Source organism: Trachinotus anak, unplaced genomic scaffold, assembly GCF_046630095.1.
Source record: "Trachinotus anak isolate AG129_WGS33_773 ecotype Australia unplaced genomic scaffold, CSIRO_AGI_Tana_v1 ptg000039l, whole genome shotgun sequence".
Taxonomy (NCBI): Eukaryota; Metazoa; Chordata; class Actinopteri; order Carangiformes; family Carangidae; genus Trachinotus; species Trachinotus anak.
In genome coordinates, this window is record NW_027273890.1 from 3,903,983 (window position 1) to 3,926,369 (window position 22,387).

Consider the following 22,387-nt stretch of genomic DNA (forward strand, 5'->3'; position numbering starts at 1 on the left):
ATTCTGCTGCCACATATTTCAGCTTCCACTTATTTGCGTTATGAATTGTCCAGAGAATTTCCTCTCACAAAGCCTTTGTTTTAGGATTCAGTGAGATAATGGTCGAGCACCTGAGTGCCTCTGCATACTAATCAGCTGGAGTGTTACAGTAAGCTCACCCCACAGCGATATGATAAACACTGTAGAGCCACTTCATTCCCCTCAGCAGAAGATCAGTTGTGCAGCGACTACTGCTTGGCTGATCCACTCACCACCCGGCCTTCACTCCTAATTTGGACCACACTCCTTGCTATTCAAGAGAGAATTCTCCAGGAAGGAAAATGCAATTGTATTGTAACTTTGACGGCTCTTCTGCTCTTCTTCCTTCAGAAGAGCTGTCAGCATCATTCAGCAGACGCCGCTCCATGGCGACAGCTCTGTGATGACTCCTTGATAAGGCTGTCAGCAATGGGTGACACTTGAGAGGGGAGGGGGTTTGGAAATGTGGAGAGAGGCAGTTTTGTGTTTGATTGTGGTGTGTAGCGGTATCCTCAGCTGAGTGGGGCAACATGGCCCTTGTAAATAATTCCCACTGTTTGATTTGTTCAGCTTAGAATATCACTTTGATGGTGTCTGCAGTACAGTCACGACTGCAGCGGAGACACATTTAGATTCTGACACTTAATCAGAAGTTTTCTTACATCCGAGTCGTCCTTCTGCTGTTAACATATCTGGTAAATGACTGTTGAGAGAAATATTGACAATAAGCTTATTAAGTGCAGATATTAGAGCTGCGTTTTTTAATTTGGTTATTGATGGTTATTCGTTATTTGAACATACGGTAGTAATAAATGAAATGTTTATTCTGTCTGGAGATAAAATGATTCTGCAGGTATATTTCATATGTTTGCCTGTACAGTTGTGGTACTGATGGTGCACAAGGCACCCTCAGACAGTCTGTCCTCAGAGGCATGTGAAGGGTTGTGCTCTTCATAAGCCGCTTTCTCTCTTGTATTTGAAAGTCAGGTCAAGTGCGAAATATCTATGATCGTCAAATTGCCACTGTCAACTGTCACATCGGCATTGATGTAAACACAACAAGCAAATAAACAGACCTGTCACCTGCACAGGCTGGTGCTGTTAAAGCAGAAACACTGCAGCTGCACTGAGCCCTGGGATGAAAGAGTGAGCTGCAGCCCCGAAATAAGTTTCAAAAACACACAAGGCTCCAAGGCTCCTTATAGGAGCACCTACTCACAGATGAGAGGCCACGGATCTGCGTGTGTGCTCTGTTACTGCATGTGGTGACATGCATTATACCTGCAGCAGCCCTTTTTAGACAGATGTACACAGATGATGCCCACGGTGCTTCATGCTGTGATCTCAGAAACTCAGGAGTATTCATCCGAAATGATTTGATAAATTCTCAAGTGATGGTTTTAAAGTTTAAGAAGTTTGTAGTGCAGGTAAGTTTAATGACAACTGTTTAAACACTAATCAACACCAGTCAGAGGAGCTATTTACATAATGAGTGCTTCACAGACTAAAAAAATACTTGTTGTGACAGATGTTGATCTGTAAGTAGCTCTGAGATATATTCAGACACTTTTAATTGACCAAATAATGATTGGAAAATAGGAAGACTGGCAACGAAAAATGTGGCTTATTAAATCAGTTTCTGTTTACTCACAGACATCAACACTCCTTAAAAGCTTTAGCTACTGATGATTGGGTTCATTAATGCTCTTTGTTTATTTTCACACTACAACTTCATGAACGCACATTTTGTGATCAGTAAAAATGGAAACTCTACAGCTGCAACAATCAGCACCTCGGTAATTATCTAAGTGTACTAGTTGAAGTCATGAAAAGTGCCCTTTATAGTGTGCACAGAAGCCTGCTGACTGGAGGAAAACAGAATAAGATGTATGGTACCCTTTGACACAGCAGTATACAGCGGCGGAGAGTGAACATGATTATGATAAATTCATAAGACGAGTGGAGCCAGTGGTGCCAGGGCAGGCCATTACTCTCCATAGATTACAGCTGTCACTCTGATGATGAACACATCTGCCCCGTCTTTCTCAGGAGGAGATAGCACCTTTAAAACTCTGCTGTCTCAGTCCCATCAAGCACGCAGAGCTCATTATCAAACCTGCTTTGTTCCCCAACACCAAGATGTTCCGCTGGCCATCAAATTACAGGACGGAACGAGGAGGAGGATGTGTAGTGTGATTTGCAACAAGCAATTTCACTGCTATTGGACGCAGGGGCCATAATGGACCTCTGGTGTGATAAATCAGCAGTGTTCCATTTCCTGTTAAAACTGCTTCCATGAAACATAAAAGCCTCATGCAGTTTCTTCAGCATAACAAAGTCACAGCTGCCAGTCTCTTTTATAACGGAAACCAGGGGGAGCTGTGAAGAACTGGGTTTCAGGTGTGCAGGGAGACTTTGTGGCCAAAACTGAACCCTACTTTGATGACAAAATGTTCAGTTTTTCTTTTATTTATTGTATTGTGCACTTGCTTTTGCCGGTATGCAGTCACCATGGAACTGAGGCGAGGAGCTGACGTCAGAGACTTTTAGAAAATTAACCTAAAAGTAGAAAATCCAAAGTTGATTTGAAACTGATAATCCTCTTTGTTAGTCTGCATTCACTTGGGGATTAATAAAGGAAGAGGATCAACGCTTTATTACACGTACACTCTTGGTGTGGATCATACACACTGTTTTGTAAATGAGGCCACAGATTGCAGTTCACAAAAACACACAAAAAGAAACCAATAGAGGTTTGGAACAAAGTTCTGTGAACCAATGAAACTGAACTAAACCTCTGTCAAAATGAAGGAAAGAGGAAAGTGTGGAGAATAAAAGGAGCCGCTCATGACCCACAGCCACCACTTCATCTGTCAAACATGGTGCCGGTTCTGTTCTGGCGGGGGCTTGTGTGGCTGCCAATGGAACTGGTACACTGGGATTTATTGATAGTTTTGTTGCTGACAGAAGCGAGAGAATAAATGCAGACTGTGTGCCAAGCTCAAAGTGGCTTCTTTCTATCATAAAGGCCTGAGATGGTCATCCCTCTGGTAGGTTCTCCATCTGGTGTCATCATCATGGTTCCAAACTTCTTCCTTTTCACAATAATTGAGGCCAATGTGCTCCTGGGAGCACTGAAAGCTCTAGAAATGGCTCAGATCTATGCCACACCACAGTTTTATCATGGAGGTCTGCAGAGAGTTTCTTAGACTTCCTGGCTTGGCTTTTGTCCTGACATGACGTCTGAAGTGTGGGACGCAGATGTGTTTTCTATTTCCTAAACTATGTCCAATTAGTTCAGTTTGCCACAGGTGAAAATTAGAGCAAAGAGGACGCACCTGACCACAATCTGAAGTGCCATAGCACTCAAGGGTTGAATTCATTAATTAGTCATCGTCTTACTCTGTGCATGCTCCAATTCACACATAGAGATTTGGCCAAAAATTACTGGTTCTCTTCCGCTTTTCTCTGAAGTAATCAAAAACTGACAAAAATATTTTCCATAATCTCTTCTCTATTCCAGGTGTGGCTGATGTGGGGACGTCTGTTGATCCACTATCACAACTGTATTAGACAAACTGGACAGTGATTTTCTCTAAAAGAAGAACAAACAACTGCACTTCCAGTGTTTGTTGTTAAGAGAGCGTTTTCTGTTTGATGAGCAGGCTTCGGGAACAGTTAATTTACCAATTGGCCCCATTTGTCACCAAAACCCAGTGGCTATTGTTGTTTCTCAATATCTCCACAAATCAGGGAAACAACCAAACTGGGAATTGTTGCCTTGCAGCTCGGAGTCCACGATGAGGTGGAATTACACAGCAGAGTTTGCCAACTTATATATGGTAGCCTGGAACCATGGCTGCTAAACAGCAAGTAGCGAGAGATGCTGTTGTCCACGGTTTCCCAAGAAAACCTCTACCAACTGTTTCATGAGAGTACAGTGAAATAGTAAATGTTGGCTCATGAATCATGTCACGTCAAACATGTGTCTGCTATGTTGAACTTTAAACATATTGATGCTACACTATCACTGCTCTTCTCTGCGCTACATCACAGCTTCCCTCACTCTGGTTGCTTGTTTGTCTATACATTAGTGTCCAGATGCTGCAACCGTTGATAACACTCCTTGGAAAATGAAAATGAATCAAGGCTCCAGACCCATTTGCAAATGTGTGGCAATGCCAGGCTAGTGATTACCAGCAGGATGAGCCAGACACAAGTGTTTAAGAGTCCTCAGTGTTTTTCATTTTGTGTTAGGTGATGCTTCTGCCCCACTTTGCTGTACTACACTGATGCAGAAAACCAGGGGTTGAAATCAGATTTTGGTGCAACAACTAATAATTCAGTCATGAAGTTGCCATGTACATGCATAGTAGCCCCTGATTAGCATTTGACAAAGAATCCTCAACTGGAAATGTATAAATGTTGCACTCAGAGTCTCTTTGAGGTCCATTTTAGATATTTCATGAAAAATTGAATGAATAAAATTTCAGTTGTTACTTTCTAATCACAGCAACTGAAGCACTTTGTGATCTTTTAAAGTGCCTCTCTCTTACAGATGGCGGCTGACAAATGCCCTCTCCATGCTGCAATGTTAATGAGTTTTCCAGGATTGTGTGCACAGCCTGTTTCTATCTTTAGATCCACACCTTAGAGGACAGAGTCCCATATCTCTGCTGCATGTCTGGATCACATATCGATGAGATTAACACAAAGGACAGAAAGAGTTACTGATAGGCTTGATGTAGGATTTGAGAATAGTGATTATTTTGTATAACATGTTGGACTACAGCTCCAGCGCCGGAATAATGATGTACTACTACTTTTTTATTGATATGTGGTCACAGATTTGTTTAGCAGCCTTGATGAGGCCTGAAAGTCACAAGACAACAATCAGCATCTGTTTTATCGCAATGTTTTCTATGTGGCCTCGTCTGGCGTTTCAGTCAATCTCACTGAGAATCTGCATTTCTTCACTAAATTATTCAAACTGTGTATAAAGTGTATGAATGGAGTTGTAGCGTTTTACAAGAAACTCAACAGAAATGTGAGTAATTAGTCAGAAATGAGTGAGGAAAACGACTACGAATAACTGAATCAAAGACAATACAGCAGATAATTATGAGTTACTAGAGAACAGACTGGGAGATAATATAATAATTAACCATTAGATAATTATTAGTTCATAAGTATCTGTAAATTAGAATAACAACCACTTTGTTCAGAAATCGTAGTAACGACTTATTAATTGATAATCATTAGTTATTCGTTTTTAGGATTGCCCAAGTAATTCAAGTAACTCATCATTATCCATAATCTTCAATTCAGAGAAATTCAGAAACTACTCAGTAGCTGTTGGTTCATCATCAGGTAACTCCTGAATTGTTCCACACTCGTTCCTCAGCCAGTACTAACATGAAGTTATCATTGGAGTACATCAACTCCCGCTTACACAAAGGTCTGAGCTTTAAATCGTAACCAGTCGTCATTTTCATATTGTAACAGATCATTTTTCTTAATGTCTAAAGAGTTTCTGTAACACGTCGCATATAATCACTCAAAAACCAACAACAGCTGTGAGAATAGATCAAATTAATAAGATCTTAAAAAAGCAGTTGTGCATTATGGATATACACTGTTACATTTGTAGAAATAAAAATACTGTTCTACAGATGTGTTCAGATTAGCAAATGTGAATTTTTAGCATAAGGGATTAGTTAATATAGAGTAAAACAGTGTGTTTAGATTTTCTCAGGCCCAAATGCTTTGTTCCTGGTTTATGCTCTAACCATCTGCAGTAATCTGGGGTTAAACTGGGCTCGAGCTCACCAGAGCTCTGACACGGTACCATTTGGAAGTCAGGAGGCAGAGCTCAGCTAAATAGCTGTGGTCATCACACAGCAGCAGGCTGGACATGTGTGTTACCACATTCTGGGGCACCGTGGGACTGGCACTGTGTGGATATAAACACATGGCAAAACAGCTGATCGTCAGAATTTCAGTGTTTTGTGAAGCTAATTGGGAAAAAAAAACTACAAATAAATTAATAAATGAAAATGTAGATATCTGGTTATTTGGATAGTTAGGTTCTTTTTCTGCTCATGAAATTTAACAATGCAATGGAGGTGAATGTAATTTAGTTTGAGGTAGAGCAGTAAAGAAATGATGTGAAGAAAATTCAACAGCAACATCTCTTTCCAGAAATAGTGTCATTATTTCTCTGAAGAATCCACATCCACAGATGTTTACAGTCGTCACTGGAGCTACTTTCTACTGAAGAAATGGTCTGAGGAGTAAATCCCTCTGGGTCCATTAACTCTACATGACCTAACTCTTTGTGACTGTGGCCGGGCCAGGCACGTCCACTGGAACTGTTCATTGAAAAAAATCAGACCAGAATATTACTCTATGAAATATATCAACAAATGTTGATTTGCTGTTGCATTATTTGCAGCCATGATAGCAGCATGGCCATAGGGAGGGAAATGTCAGTCTGTTCCAGGGGCGATGCTAGACATGAAGCTCTACAGGGGCACAGGCCCCCCCAACAAAGGTACATTCATGAATGTATGAGAATATTTATTTAAATAAACATGAACCTCAACAGGTTTTACAAAGTAAAGCATATCTGCATGCAAATAATAGCAACTTTCCACACTAAAAATAATCAAGTACTACAGGAGGGAACATTACGAAAAAAGAAACAGTCACTTTATGACTTTTATGATCATATACCTGATATGATCTTAAAGTAATCAAAGTATTCCCCTTATTTTGCACATTTACATCAGGCTTTTCTATCAAGGAAAAACATTTTGTGTTTATGAATTTTCCATGTTCTTGATTGTCTGCCACTACAGGAAGCCTGGCAACTGAAATATCTTTTCATACTTGTGTGGATTGTCTGGAATCTGGCAACATAAATATCATGATAGTGGGATAGACTACTGTATGTCTTAGCAATAATTTGTAAAAATATATCATGTACTAACATAACTACATAATGTAAGCCACATTAGAATATCAGTCTGAAGTTGGAGACATATTGTTGCTGTAATTTGCTGTCACTGTAATTTAAAACCAGATTACTTGAGAAAGGCAAAAGGCTCAGATGAATACTTTATAACGCTGGGAACGGTAGGGACTGCTGTTTATTTTGATGTATGGTTTGTAAACTCAGGAGTTAGTGAGGTATTGGGTGTGGAGATGGATGCAGAGCTGTAAGTGGAATATGATTAAATTTGATGTGAATTAATTGATATTGATTTTATCACAAACCGTTTTTCACAACGACTACTGGGTAGCACCATTGGGAAGCTCAAGTTGTGTGGTTTCACGTGATATATGTATGTTAATTTTGTGATGAGTGTTCCGCCAGCAATTTAACAGAGATGAATGGATGCAATTTAGACTCATTGGTCGTATACGGTTATTGCCAAAGTGCCAAAGACATCACTGTTTCTGACACGTGATCAGGAAATTTTACTGTGGCGCAGCAGATGTATACTGGGGCACGTGCCCCAGTAAAATGGGTCTCCGACACCGATGGTCTGTTATCGCCAGTTTCTATTGTACATTAGTCCTTGGAATTTACTCCCATAAAAATTCTTTGCAGTCATTTGAATGACATCTGCCTGCAGAGAGACACACAAAGAAGAAAACTACTCAGAATCTGCTCACGACAATGAAAAGCTGAAATAGTGAAAATGTAAAGTGTTGTGGATCAGCAGCTGAGCACCAGCCTGCACAGAGCTGATTGTTCTGATAATTGAGTGCATTTCCTTCCACACACACACACACACACACACACACACACACACTGCTCTGTGCCATCCTCAGCACTCTGTAAACACCATGTGTGAAGCACACCAGGAGTAGCTCGGGAACAACATAATGTTCTGTGTTTTGTGTTGTTGACTAAGACATGCATGGACTGCTTCGAGCAGAACAGCCTTGTTATGAGTGCTATAAAAAAAAGTAAGTAAACCAAATCATCTGCACAGCATTCTGCTGGTCACAGATTCGCTCAGACATGGCTGACCGGTCAGGCTTCAGATTTCTCCACCACATAATGTCATAGTCATTATTCTTATTTCTGCCATATTACTACTATTACAGGGAATAATCCATGGAAAAATGCTCTTCAGTCAAATCAGCCCTTTGTGCCGAGGGGGTCGGGGTGGGGGTGTCTGTATGTTCTCTGTGTGTCAAACCTGTTATGCAGTTAAGTAAATGGAGTGCACTTATGTGGCACTCTTCTAATCTTATCAACCGCTGAAGGCGCTTTACATTACAAACCACATTTACCCATTCACACACACATTCATACAGTGCTATTCTATCACACACACACGCTGTCAGACACTGATGACATGCAGACTGGAAAAGCCAGGGAACGAACCACCGACCTTCATATTAGTTCACAACCAGTTCAACCTCCAGATCCACAGCGACATACGTTCACCTGAGTCAGTCTGGCGTCAGCCTGTAACAGCCTGTAACAGTCTGTAATAGAGGTCTTAAAGCCACAGCAAGAACAATATACTGCATCATACTGCTGGGATCACTTTCAGAGTGATTTGATGCACAGGAGAAAAAGTCACAGCCAATCATACATGAATTCACAGGCAGGCGCAGCATGTGCTCTGCTCTTTAAAAGTAACGTTACTGGGTCAATGCACGGAGAAGCGCTGCTGTCCAGCATCCTGCTGCACCCACCGGAGCCGCTTCAGCCCGTCTCCCGGACCTGCTGCCCAGCAACACCAACATCCCACCCAGCTGACACTTCAACATGTCACCTTCAACATGGCAGATGACAACGGAGAGAGTCATGACTGAGGTTTTGCGTTTGGCTCCGACACACTGTTTCCAGAACATTACCGTTCACCAGTGTGGATGCTCAGATCATTCACAGACACAACCATCGTGGGACTGATCTCCGGCAACAACGAGGTGGCCTACAGGTCCACACGCTGTCAGTCTGGTGTAATGATAATGGCCTGATCCTGAACACGAAAAGAGATGAAGGAAATATTCTCTGACTTCAGGAAAAAGAGGACAAACCATCTAGGACTGAGCATCAACGGTGAGGAGGTGGAGAAGGTTACCAGCTTCTGGGAGTCCACACGGCAGAAGATCTCACCTGGAGCCTGAATGTCACACATCATAAAAAAGGCCCAACAAAGACTCTTTTTTTCTAAGGACCTTGCGGCTCAGTGGGCTGCCCAAACAGCTGCTGATGAACTTTTACCGCTGCACCATAGAGACCAACCTGACACACTGCTGTACAGTGTGGTGTTCCAGCTGCACAGGAAGAACCTGCAGTGAGTGATTAAAACAGCACAGTGGATCATCAGATCTTCAGAAGTTAGAGGATATCCACTCAGCCTGCCTACAGAGACGCGCAAAAAAGCCTCCTCATCCTGCCCAGCTCACCCTGGACAGTGGCTCCTCCCCTCTCTCCGCTCAGGCAGCCTGAGAACCATCCGAACACACACAAACAGACTGAGAAACTGTTTTCTTCCCTCGGGCGGTGGACTGCCTTCTGAAGCTCTGAAGCTCTCACCAATGCAACAAAGCACTTAGAATTTTTTTATGTGACAATGTCTATTTCATTTTGTCTTCTTCAGCCATAGTGATTATACTATTTATTTTAGGATATATTACTTATTTTAGTGATTATAACTATTTATTATTTCAGAATGCTGCTATATGGAGTGCTGCTGTACTGAGTTTTGTTGTATTGTTTTATCAGCGCAATGACAATAAAGTATCTATCTATCTATCTATCTATCTATCTATCTATCTATCTATCTATCTATCTATCTATCTATCTATCTATCTATCTATCTATCGTTATAGTTAACGTTGTGATTATTGCTCTTGGTGTGGGTGGCATTTTAATCTGGAGGTGACAAGAGATGCTGCTGTCAGTGTTATAACAATATTATTTTGGGCTTTGGGATTAGACATTTAACCACTGACAAACAGGACAACATCAACAGACAGGAAAAAACACTATTTTTCCAGAGTGTGTACAAATGCGTGTGTTGAACTGTGGCACCATTTCAGGGGCAAATGAAGGTGGCAGCACCATGCTGTTGTGCCTGCAGGTGTTCCTGTCAGGCGGCGAAAAGCCTTTGTCAGTGGTTAGAATAGACGGCACGATTCAAACAAACACACGAAAACAAACAAAGCCAGGTAAAATAATTAGAACAGTTATGATTCTGGTCGCTGATTTTTAACATCAACAGCTCCTAGAACAGAAAACTTGCTCACTCACTCTTGCTTGGTGAAATTATATAAAAGAGAGAGAGAAAAAAATGACAACAGTGTCTAATACTGGTTGCACTGAACAGGTTTGTGTTCATCAGTCGTGTCATCTGCCATTGTGCTAACGTCTATTGACTGAACCTGAGGAAAAAAAGTAACCTTTTAGCTCACTGTGAATCATTCAATACTCTCCAAGGACAGATGTTTTCAGGGAACGGCGCTTTTACCAGCTTTAAGTTCTTTCCTTTATTAGCAGTTTTTTTTGCATTTTTAAGAAAAAAAACGAGACTATTTAGTTTCCTCTTTTCCTGTTGATTTTACGTAGTTTTGACAATTAAGCAAAATTTTGTGCATCTGAACGTGAACTCTTTCCAAGCACAGACTGGCTCTGCTTTTGACTCTGCAACAGTTCAGCTTCATTGAAAACATCAAGTGTTTGGTTTTTTTTAAGGTGCTTGTTGATGAAGTGGAAGCGGGCCTCAGCTTTCAATAGCTTCCCATGAAATTCAATAACAAAACTCTGCGCTCTACAGTTCTAATTCTTCTAATATTTGTTTAGAGCGCCGTGTTGTGCCTCTGTGGTTTCAGCAGTTGCCAAATGAACTTGTTGAGTGAAAACAGTGTGTCAATCAGATACAATTAGCTTCGTTCCATTCAAAGAAATAGTTCAAGAGATTCTAGCGTTGTGTGGTCTGAATGATGCATTCTTCTCACCACAGTGCAGAACAACACTGCTGATGGTTACCTGTGTACGCACAAAAGACAGCAGGTTATTGGGAGGAGTCAGGTCAAGGACTTTGGTGAATATGTATTATGGTTTAAGGCTGTAAAGCCCTACAGCAGACACAGGCTTCCCATTCATAGGACACAGCTGTTGTTACTGTTAGCAGAGACTCCAGTCTGCAGTGTGGATCCACGCAGAGAGTTATTCACCTCCCTACTCTCTCTCTCTCTCTCTGTTTTGCCTTCCTATCTCTCCACTATGTGACATTTAAATGTCAGTATTCTTTAATTTATACCCATCACTTATAAATACACATGGTCACCAAACCAGGGCAGCGTCCGACTGGGTCAGGAGGAAAGTTGTGAAGGACAGTCAGCTGACTCCTGCTGGCCCTTTTGGAGATGCAGCTTTCACCCACGTCATGGTTACTGAAGCATTTGAAATCCAGTGACCCCCCTAAGCTCTTGGCCAATTGCAGAGCTGACAGTTAATCAGGTAATGTAACCATATAATTTCTTCATTTCCATTATCATTATTATTATTACTGTTATTTTATTGTATTTTAATTGCACAATGGACATAGAAACAGTGTGATTTTACATCTCCTCTCTCAGGCTTCAGAGAAACCAAATCCTGTGTGGGCTGAGACTGACCGATGGCTCAATGACAATGATTTAAAGAGTTCAAAGCTGAATAATTACATAATTATTAAACAAATTCTGTTTGAAGAAGAAATAATCAAAAACCCAGTGTACTTTTTGCATTAAATAAATTAAATAATTTTGCTCATAAATGTCTCTTGTATCCCTTTCTTATGGAAAAACATTCCTCCTACACAAGCAGCACAAAGTACAGCCTTCATTAATTGAGACAGAGAGATTTAAATATACCTTGGAAAAACAGCTCGATTACAGGGTTGATGTATTTGATTATGATCTGTTGCTGTTTTATTCTGACTAATAAAACATGACATGTTTTTCTTTGATTCAGAACTGAAACATATTTCCATGTCAGTCACATCTCCATTCAGTTCATGAACCGTAAACCGCCAGTGTCAGCAGCCCCAAGTCAAAAGCCAGTGTCAGAATATTAAAAGGTTCTCACCTGCTTGACATCATATCCCAGAAGAACAAAGTTCAGATCTGGAGAAACTGCAAACTTTGATGCCTTAAAAGTCGCCTGTGGGAAGAACAAGAAACAATTTTACCTGTTTAACTTTCTGTAACTAAGAATACATCACAGATACACACACATCCAGACAACCATACAGGCTTAAGTCTTGATGCAACACCGAACTGACAGAAGAGATCAGTGTGAAATGTTACAGTGAAACCTGAGCTGACCATAGCAGGGTGAGAACACCTGCTGATGGCAAAGTGAAAAAAGTTACATCATCTTATATATAAAGATTAGTGTAAAAATATGATTTTACTTATAATAAAATGTGAAAAAAATCCATTAGCCTACTTACAAATGTTGTGTTTTTCAGCAGGAGGTCTGTTTCATTGCTGTATATGGACATTTTCAGAACATCTCCATCCCAGCTCTGAAAAATCAATTCTTCCTCTGAGAGAGAAACACACAAAGTTCTGTGTTTAAAATATTATGTATTTAAAGGGCTTAAATACTCAAATCCGCTGACTTTGTGACAGACTGTGAACAAAGAAACACTTGATTAGACATAGAAAGCATTTTAAATGTCAGACTCCATTTTCAGATAATTATTGTTCTTTGTTTTTTTTTCATACCAATTTCTCATGTATGTAATTATATCTGCTGGAAAATCTGGATATTCTTGATTTTACCACGACAAGAGTGGGCAAAGTAAAGCTGTCTGTATGATGAACTGTCTGCACTGCTGCTAACTTTAAGTTGTGCACAGCAGTGTTGCCATGGCAACTTCAGCCACATGGATTTGTGGTTATGTGGTGTTCTGTTGACCGCTGCGCCTCACTTAATTCAATTTGCAGAAATGCACCAATCACATAACCTGTGTTTAGAAGGTCAGGCAACTGAACACTTGATTAGGGTCAGGGAAAGACCATGATACAGCCGCGTTTAAAAAAAAAAACAAAAAAAAACTTCATATTAATCTTGGATTTGGCCTGACCATGTACGGGTGTGAATCTATTCACTGGACCTCGCCTTCATTACACCAAATAAACTGAATTTATAACATGTAGCCCTATCGCTAAAGGAGGCAGAGGAATAATTAAACATAAGACACAGCCAGCATGAGAGAGCAGGCACTGGTAATTGCTAAGATAAAGAAACTAGCAGATCTGAATAGAATGTAAACAACACAAACATCAACAAGAGATGACACGATATGTCTCATGGAGGAGTGGATCAAAATGAGGCCTTGTACTAAAATACTGCTACGACCAATTACGCATATCAGACAGAGGGAGTTACACACCCTCCACCGAACTGACCTCAACAAATGTACTTTCATCATAGCTGTAGGGGAACAACAGCTCCTTCACTGGTGCTGAAAGATTGGATGGAAATGGAGATCATACAGGGTGGATGCTCTCCTCTCACCCAGTGTGTTCCAATCTTTGTTGTCATGGTTACAACAATAACAACGTGGTTAAGGGTGTCAAACAGTCATAAATCAAAGAAACAACATAAACCACTACAGTCACATCCATCCACCCCAACCTCCTCCTGATGTGGACTCGCTCTGTAAACTACGTCACTGCACTTCCCCCTTTGCTCCTGTCATCATTATTACAGCCACTAGATGTCGCCTAGCAACAAAACCTAACTGTGGGTCATAATAACCTGCTGCACAGACGACTTCTGGGCTCGTTTTTACAGGACAGTCTCGTATCATTTGTTCCTCCTCAAGAAAACAATTGCTCAGGCTGATTCTGTGCAGACAGTGTTAGTCTAACATAAATAGGTCCAACATGAAGCCGTCCCAGTGGAGACTAAATATTTGACAAGAAGAAAACAACAACAACAAAGACTCATTGAGGACGACCTGTCTACGAAAACTTGGCGCAGTGAGATTAATCTTAAATTTCTAAGAGTGGAGACACTGACAGGAGGTGGCTGCAATAACTCCAGTCTAATCCCAAACCAGCCCTACAGTCCAGAGAGGCCTGATTTCCATTAAAGCAGTTGACAGCTCTAAATCATTCTGAGGCCCACATTTCATGTAAATGTCAATGAATAAGCTCTGAGGCATCAATCTCAGGCAGGAGGGCTACAGACTAGCAAACACTCAAAAGACTTTTAAGTATAACGACAGGAAAATAAATATGAAAGGCAGATGGATTGCTTGTATTCAACGGGCAAAGAAATCCTCCAAAGGGCTTTTGTACATATTTTATATGCTACACATGTATCAAATCAGTGGTTGTATAAAACATTTTACAGCAAAAGTAATTGGAAAATTGGGCTGCTGTCCTCCTGAGTTGACAACAGTTCCATCAGAAAACGGTCTGAGGACAAAGGTGACATGTAATCTCAGCTGTGATTAGAAGTGTCTGAGCTACTCGGTGATTTGCCACTGCTTTGTTAGGGCAGTAATTAAAGGAAATCCCCCGTTTCGCCAATATTGACACTGTTACCCAACTGATAAATTACACATCTCTTGCCCTTGAATTTAATATTGTGGTGTGAAATTTGACACCACATAAAACACCAAACATGTTTTATTGTTGACTGACATTGTTGATTCAGGATGCACAGTGAGAGAGATTTTGTATGTACTCAAAATCTGTGAGCATTTTACCCTGATGTAGTACTTCAAGATTTGACATGAGGATGTGTTCATTTGTTGCAGGGAGCAGTAAAGTCTTCTGTTGCTCCATCATCAGGTTTATCTCTGCCTGACATTAGTAAGAGCAAATCTTCAAGGATAAGCCAGTGATACAAACTGGTGCCACTGAGTTTGAAAAGACATGGGAATTTAGAGGCTAACAAAAAAATATGCTGCTCAATTTCATGGAATCATGAGATCTAATATGTTTCAGGGGATGAAAATCAAGATGTTCTCCCTTTACTATCTTATATTCAGACATTGGAGATTGTTAGTTTGTCCATAAGGTCTGTCTGTGATGGAGGAGTTAGTTCTTGCATGTTAGCATGCTAACATTTGCTAATTAGGTTAATGACAATGCACTCACCTCCCCGCGTGCAAATGTTCCACCAAAGCAAGTTCCCCTCCACTATTTTGCAGGAACATTGTTGCAGCATCCTGGGCTCAACACTGCCCAAGACGATTGTGAGCAGAAATGCAAACAATATGGAGCATTTTTTTCCCCCCACAGCAGAGTGATAATAGGTGCAGCTATGTGAGAGCAGTTTAAAGTCAAACTATCCAGAGTGCTTCAAATTCCTCTCTGATCCTTCAAATCTTACAGAAATTATTGCACATGTTTTCATCAAAGAGCTTCTGAAGGGTTGCTTTCTTCTCCGCCATATCTTTAAATAAAAATAGTCGTTCACTTTATATTATTGTTTAAAATCACATTCGCAGGACCTTTACATGCCTCTCCTATTTCTTTAAAAGAAGAAAATATGAATCTTTTTAACCCTGAAATGTTGTATTTGCCTAAACTGTATCTTAACCATAGTTTCTTTTGCCATGACCTCATCATTACCAAACCTTGATCGTAAAAATGTCGTGACTGAATGTAATCTGGGGTTTGACAGAATTATCTCACATAAACCGTGTATCAGTGCAAACTTGATGCATGTGAGGCGCAACATTTTTGAGGCTATTTGAACTCACGCGCTCACCATTAATCCACTTTGCATCGGGGTCGTGTATTTGGAAGTTTCTTTGAAAGAGGTCGTCCAGTGTCAACTGTGAACCAAAGGGTTTCCCGCCATCATCTACGGGGAGACAAAGATACTTTGAATATACCAACAACAAACAATCAGCTGCTCAAAACTAAAACTTCAGTTACAAATAATGAAAAAAAAAGTCACATGATAAATCAAAACCACAGAGAATTAATCTGACTTTCTGCACAGAGAGATACAAACATAGAGGATGAGGTTGTATTATGTGAAGATAAAGGAGAAGTAGTTGAGATGCACCTGCACAAAGCTGCTTTTTAAGAAACAAAATATTGTCCTAAACAGTCCCTGGTTCCACCTTCTATCACCTCCTCCTCAACATGGCTTCATTGATCTTTGTTCACACTAAACACTCTGTGCAGAACTAAAATATAACTGTAATAAAAATGTTTATTAAGGCAGAACAAACTGGAGAGTTTGCCGTACAGATTGTGAACTACACACATGTGATAAAGACAAAACTAATGAAGGACACAGGAATAACAGCTCTGCTCAGCCCGCGAGGTGTCGAGGTGTCGAGGTGTCGCTGTCAAGGTGTCGTTATCAGTGTTTGGTTGTTCGTGGATCACTGTTTAATATTGTGCTGGTGGTGCTACTCTTGCATTTCCCGGGATAAATATACCTTCATGCCAGGCAGTGATAAGGAATCTGTGTACAGTGTGAATGTGCACGTAGATCTGATAAGTAAGAGAGTAACATGATTGATCCACTTCTCCACTTTGTGAATGTGATCACGTGTCTGTGGTGTTTATACAGTGAAAATCATTTGAAGTATAGGAAGCATCCTCAGGGGACGTCCTTCATAAGACAGATCTTAAAACATTTTCACTTCACACAAAATTCCAAACACCACTTACCCTGGAGAACCAAAAATGTATTTTGGTCACCATGTTAAAGGTCCCTATAGTATAAAGGTAGATTTTCATGTGCTTTTTGATTATAAAGCAGGTCTAGGTTCTATATTAATACTGTGGCAGTCTCAAAGCCTCAGTCCACAGAGAAATGCACACAGCCTGTATTCACAAACTGAGCCTTAAAACCAGCCGTCAGGACTTCTGTAACTTGTGTTGTGTTGTTGTGATGTCAGTAGTAGTAGTCACTGCCACAAGCCATGCCCCAAGCCCCGCCCACCTGGACCCACCATCCAACCTTGCAGGATTTAGTTTCTCTGGGTGTTTACCTGAAATCAGTTGTGTTTTTATTCAATCACTCAGAAAACAGTCAGAAACAATCAGGTCACAACAACAGGTCAGTGAGCCAATCAGGAGAGAGACTCAGAGCCTCCCTTCTGATTGGCTCACTGTTTTTAGAATAATGTCACACATTGCCATATATCTCTAACCCATATAAATATGTCTGTTTATGTATATGTGCTTATATTATAGACATAGATATGTAAATATGCATCCATCCAAAAGCCAGTCTGAGACCACTTTCAAAGAATGGGAAGACATATGGTTTCTTTATCATTTTGGGAGCAGATATATAGGGAACCTTACCCTTTGACAGCAGAACAATGGCCAGTCCAATGAGTGAGAGCACCACCAAGATTACCAGCAGAGAGATGCCAATACCCTTCCAGTTCCTGTCCGGTCCGATGGGTCCTATGTCCTACAGAACAAGAGAAACAAAACATGTAAATAATGATAAATCATGTAGATAGTAGCAAAATTGCAACAAAAAAATGAGTGAAATTTTTTTTTTTAAGTATAGATCGTCTTCCCCCAGTGCATCAAGCTCCTGAATTGTCCTTGAGTCGGAGGAATACCTACAGTAAGCCTTTCATGCTCAAGATGCTTTGAAGGGGTTGACTGAGCCACACTCAGTCAGGGGTGGTGTCAGACTGTGCAGAAATCTTGGAGCACAAAGAGGCCACAACTCCCACTTCACACATCTATACAGTGTTGGTAATAGTGCACAATGTGCTCTGTAAGCATTCAGAGTTTAAGTTGCTGCAAGGAAACTGTCCTAGAACCCATCAGACAGTTCTCATTAAGACCACAGTTCCTCCTCCTTTTCAGAAAGCCCCAATTCTGTTTAATTCAACTTCAGTTCATTTTTAATCCATCACTTTAAATATGAAAGGATTTAATGTCAATGCTTTTAACACTTGTTGTTGTCGTACTATCAAACCACTCAGTGTAGTTTTATTGAACATAATGAGGAGGTAAATAAAGTGCTTCAGGCGTAATGTTCGATGAAACATTCCTATTCAACATCACATATAAGCAACGAGGAGGAGTCAATACACAAATGTCCTGTTCCTGTCTGCAGAACAGGTCCAGGAGAGGAAACAGAAAATAAAGTTACATCTTGATCTTCTTGTCATGTGGATGTTTGGTTTCTCTCTCAGCTACTGATAAAGTACTGTCATCGAAATAAATACATAAATACAAATTTTCAAAGTTTCTGTATCTCATGATTATGAGACACCTTTAATTAACTATGAGATACAATAGTTTTCTCAGAATTACATGATTACAACCATAATTAACTTTAGATAACCCATCAGATTATTAGACAAAAGCTCCATCAGATTATCAAAATGAGGCTGTCAGTCAGTACGCTGTGTAATTGGGTTTACGTCACTAGGAAACTGGTTAAGTTGTATATCACTTCCTGCCAGCTGTTCAGAGCAAAACGTGAACTTTGACCCATTAATAAACAAATAATGTTTATATCTGAATGGGAGAAATAGCCTGTAACTGGCAGACTGAACAGCTTCGAGTAGATCATGCTGTGTGGCAGAACAGTCCAGGATCCCTGAACACTGACACACTGACAACATTACGTCTTCTCACTGAGTATTTGGATGTACCAACTTGAGTCATCGTTTCATCTATAAACTTCATCTGCCTTCACCTTTGCACTTATGCATCCTGCTCCTCTCCTTTGTCTCTCTCTGCATTAGATTCTATCCCTTCCTGACCCTCTCTGGCTGCTTCAGCTGGTCGAAGTCTGTAAATATTCAAAACTAATTAATTGGTTTGCAAACGAACTGGTTGCACTGTTGAGCTTTTCCAAATGTGTTTCTAAGTACTGTTCTGCTAAAACCCCTGGTCCAGACTGTCTTTGTGGCTCCTCGGGATGAGTCTTTGAAAATAATTTTTCAATATTCACACTCAGAATCAGAGTAATAGCATTAACATTACTTTGCAGGAGCAGCTGACATTGACTAGCAGCTATAGAAAGATAGAGAAAGACAGAGAGAAGCCTTTTTATGCAGAGATCCCACTGTGAGAGGACCCCTCATTGCCTCCTCTGTGTGGGATTTCAGATAACATGCCATCCTCTGGAACCAGAAGTGTGATATGTAACACCACAGAGCCGTGCTGGCTCTCACTTTTGGACAGACATTGATCTGGCTCTGTGACTACCTCTGCTGCCAGCCTAAAGGTGGAGCAACAGTGACCCCTGTAAAGGGGAGAGAGAGAAAGAGAGAGAGAGAGAGAGAGAATAACTTCTGATTTTCACAATAACAGTTGGAGGGCTGTCCAATTAGAGGGTCAAACATAGACCTTTTAATGACCTGTGCACGCCCGCCTCCCAGGCCTTGGGCCAGGGTCATCTGTTCCCTGATGGTGAGACTTCTGTCCATGGAAACTGACTTCATACAGTGTCTCCTTCACGTTGTCTGACCAGTCACTGAAACACTAATTTCCACAGATAATCCTTGAGCCAAGTCAGAGGCACTTAACCGTCTGTGTTTCAATGCAAGGTTGGTTAAGCTGTTTGTAAGTTTTCTGTGCTGCAGAACATGATTTTTTACCGGGAGCCTCCAATCTGCCCTGAAGACGTCCGGCATAATGATTGACCCTAAGGGTGGTGGACAAAACATCTCTGTCTTTATAATACAAGAGGTTATAGTACATCCTCTGAGCAGCACTATGTCCTCAGGGTAGATTAGAGGCTACAGTGAGTTGCCATTGGACAGTGACGAGATCCACTGGAACTAACTTTAGTAGAAGAAAAAAGTGATAGAAAACAAGAGTTAACATTGGTTGTTGTTGGAAAGTGAAGAGAAGGTTCAACTGGACCTGGGCTAGCTGGTTAGCATGCTTACTTCAGTAGAGGGACAGGACAGGACTTTGGGACAGGACAGCCTCTGTGACCTCTGTTACTGGTAGCAGGGCTCCTCCTATACCTCCTAACCACTGCCGCAGCTGTGTTTCAGCTCATGCTCAGTAGCCGACTGATGCTGCCGTACCTTCTCCATCTTTACGAAGTCTCACAATCTGGCTCCTCAGCATAGACACAACCCAAAACTGAAAAGCTGTGGTGCTCAGAGGTTATTTTATGACCTTGTTCACACAATTGGCCTGCACTGGAAATCACAGGTGTAAATCAAATTGGAAGCATTGAGTTGGTAGCCATATTTTATTGTTTTCATCCAGTTATTTTAAAACCAGCCCACAGGTTTAATGAGTCATAGCTGTTCCTACTGAGCTGAACTTGATGAAAGCTTGAATATGTAAATGGGAAAGAACAACTCTCTGAAGATCAGACCCATTTCTGGACCTGTCTTTAAATCTATATCTTCCTGACATCAATGATGCAGCCTTATTTCATTTGCAGTGACAACAGAGTTTTATAAATAAATCTCTCTTGCTTACAGAGCCGCGAGCCACTGAAAACCCGTCTGTGTATTTATGGATCTATTTGATGTCCAAGTGTTTTAATTGGGAGTATGATTCAAAGATAAATATCCTTGCCAACTCTATATCCCCCTGGTTCTGCTCTGCAACTTCAACCTTTCACCTTGCCGTCCCTGTGGCTTCTGCCTATTAAAATTCTGGATCAGTTACAGTGAAGTCATTTTCCACAGTGAAGACTTCTCCTCTGGTCTAGATTCAACATCGTTGTGTTTGTGCTGTCTGTGTCTTGTTTAGCCTCATTAACTGGAGCAACTCTCATTACACATCACAGAACATTATTTGCCATTGTGGTTTCTCCATCAGATCTCTATTCAGACTTCCAATGATACACTGAGCTGTCAGCCCATTATGCTCCTGATGGTTTACATTTTCATATAGTGGAATTCAGTGAGTCTTGTTGTCCCCTGCTGTGAAAATGTGATATGAAGATGCTGTGTATCCATTTCAAAACCTATTTAAATTGCCATTGAATAAATCCATGAAACATCTTTACAAGAGTGTAGAATTTTGTTGTTACGGTGGGAACATGTTCCCACAAATATCCAGCAACAACTGCATTGGGTCTGTCAATAATTATATCTGACCAATGAGTTGAGCGTCATGCATCAAATTTCACAGTACACATTGAACCGGTTGTTAATAGAAGAGCGAGTAATTTACCCTTAAAAAAGTCTAACCCTAACCCTAACACTGCACTTTGTTTGCCCTTATTACTTATTGTCTGTTAATATTTTACACTGTTTATATGTTTTTTAAATTATCATCATTTATTGTTTTATATACTGTGTTGTCTAGTTTTTCTCTTGTGTTGGTGTGAATTTTTAATCTTGAGTCCTGCTGCTTTTTTTGGACGAGAAGCCAAACAGAATTTTATTGCAGAGATAACGATGACAATAAACTTCTTTATCCTTCATCCTTACTTGATTTAACTGTGATCTGTGCAGCTGCATTGAGCTCAGACAGTCTTGTTCCCATTTCTGTAACTTTTTTATGGATGTGTCTTGGTACCTTGGTAGCTACTTAGGTGCCATGTTATTAATCCCGTCTACATAGCTGTAATGGATCGACTGATTCTCCAAGCGAGGGAAACAGCCGTCAGTAAACACAACACCTGCTCCAGCAAATCAGACATGGACCGTTGTTAAGAGGCTTCCATATATTCCCGATGGTTTGTAATTATTCAACAGTAACAGTAGGTGTTACCAGTCTGAAATAAGTCATATTCTAGGTTCACCTTATGTTAAGGTTCTGTATGACACCTGTTTCTCACTTCTTGCCAGTTCTGTGGTTAAAATTAACGAGAACCACAGCAGCTTGTTTTTGTCTCTGCTGCAGAAGGACACACACACAGCATGTGGTGGTTGAGCCGCTGGTATTTAGAACACAACATTATCAATTCTATCATTACTCCAGGGCTAAAAGGTGAGAGGACATTTAGGTAAAATCTTAATCACTGTGACTGGACAAATGTAATCTTCTTATCTTGGCAAGCCAGTGTGCCCTTGCCTTTGAAGCAAAAGGTACATCAGGACGGAAAATGTGTGTGTGTGTGTTTGAGTGTGTGACAGTTTATTTTCTGACTCCCACGTGAGACACCAGAGAAATGACATCTCCTTCTGGCCTTTAAGGTGCCGAGTCTTGGTGTTTCTGTGTCAGCACCATGCTAAAGGGCTCCTCGCTCACAAAGCAACACTATAAGCCCAACAGATTTACCATGACAACAGTGTATCTCACCTGCTAAACCTGTCAGGAGAGGCAAAACATTTCCTCCACGTCCTCCAAAAAAACTGAAGTGCTCGTGCTATTCCTGACACTTGCTTTGTGGCAGCACCGTGTGATTTGGCTTCTAGTGAAATGCACTCCACTCCCTGCAGCATTGTGCCAGGTGCTGTTCTGAGGA

General features: G+C 40.8%; 1 protein-coding gene across 2 annotated transcripts in view; it reads right to left on the reverse strand.

Annotated features, from left to right (window-relative positions):
* LOC139614957 (inactive dipeptidyl peptidase 10-like) overlaps positions 1–17,461 on the reverse strand; it is a 42,339-nt gene extending 24,878 nt beyond the window's left edge. Inside the window, exons 1-4 of one of the 2 annotated variants that reach the window (XM_071472656.1) lie at positions 17,332–17,461; positions 15,770–15,865; positions 12,486–12,580; positions 12,119–12,193 (exon numbers count right to left, since the gene is read on the reverse strand). In XM_071472656.1, the coding sequence (XP_071328757.1) occupies positions 12,119–12,193; positions 12,486–12,536 (126 nt within the window). In that variant the 5' untranslated portion in view covers positions 12,537–12,580; positions 15,770–15,865; positions 17,332–17,461. Of the gene's footprint in view, positions 1–12,118; positions 12,194–12,485; positions 12,581–13,449; positions 14,012–15,769; positions 15,866–17,331 lie in introns of those variants that run through there. The other variant, XM_071472655.1, reaches the window with a different exon arrangement.
* Between the last annotated feature and the right edge of the window lie 4,926 nt (positions 17,462–22,387).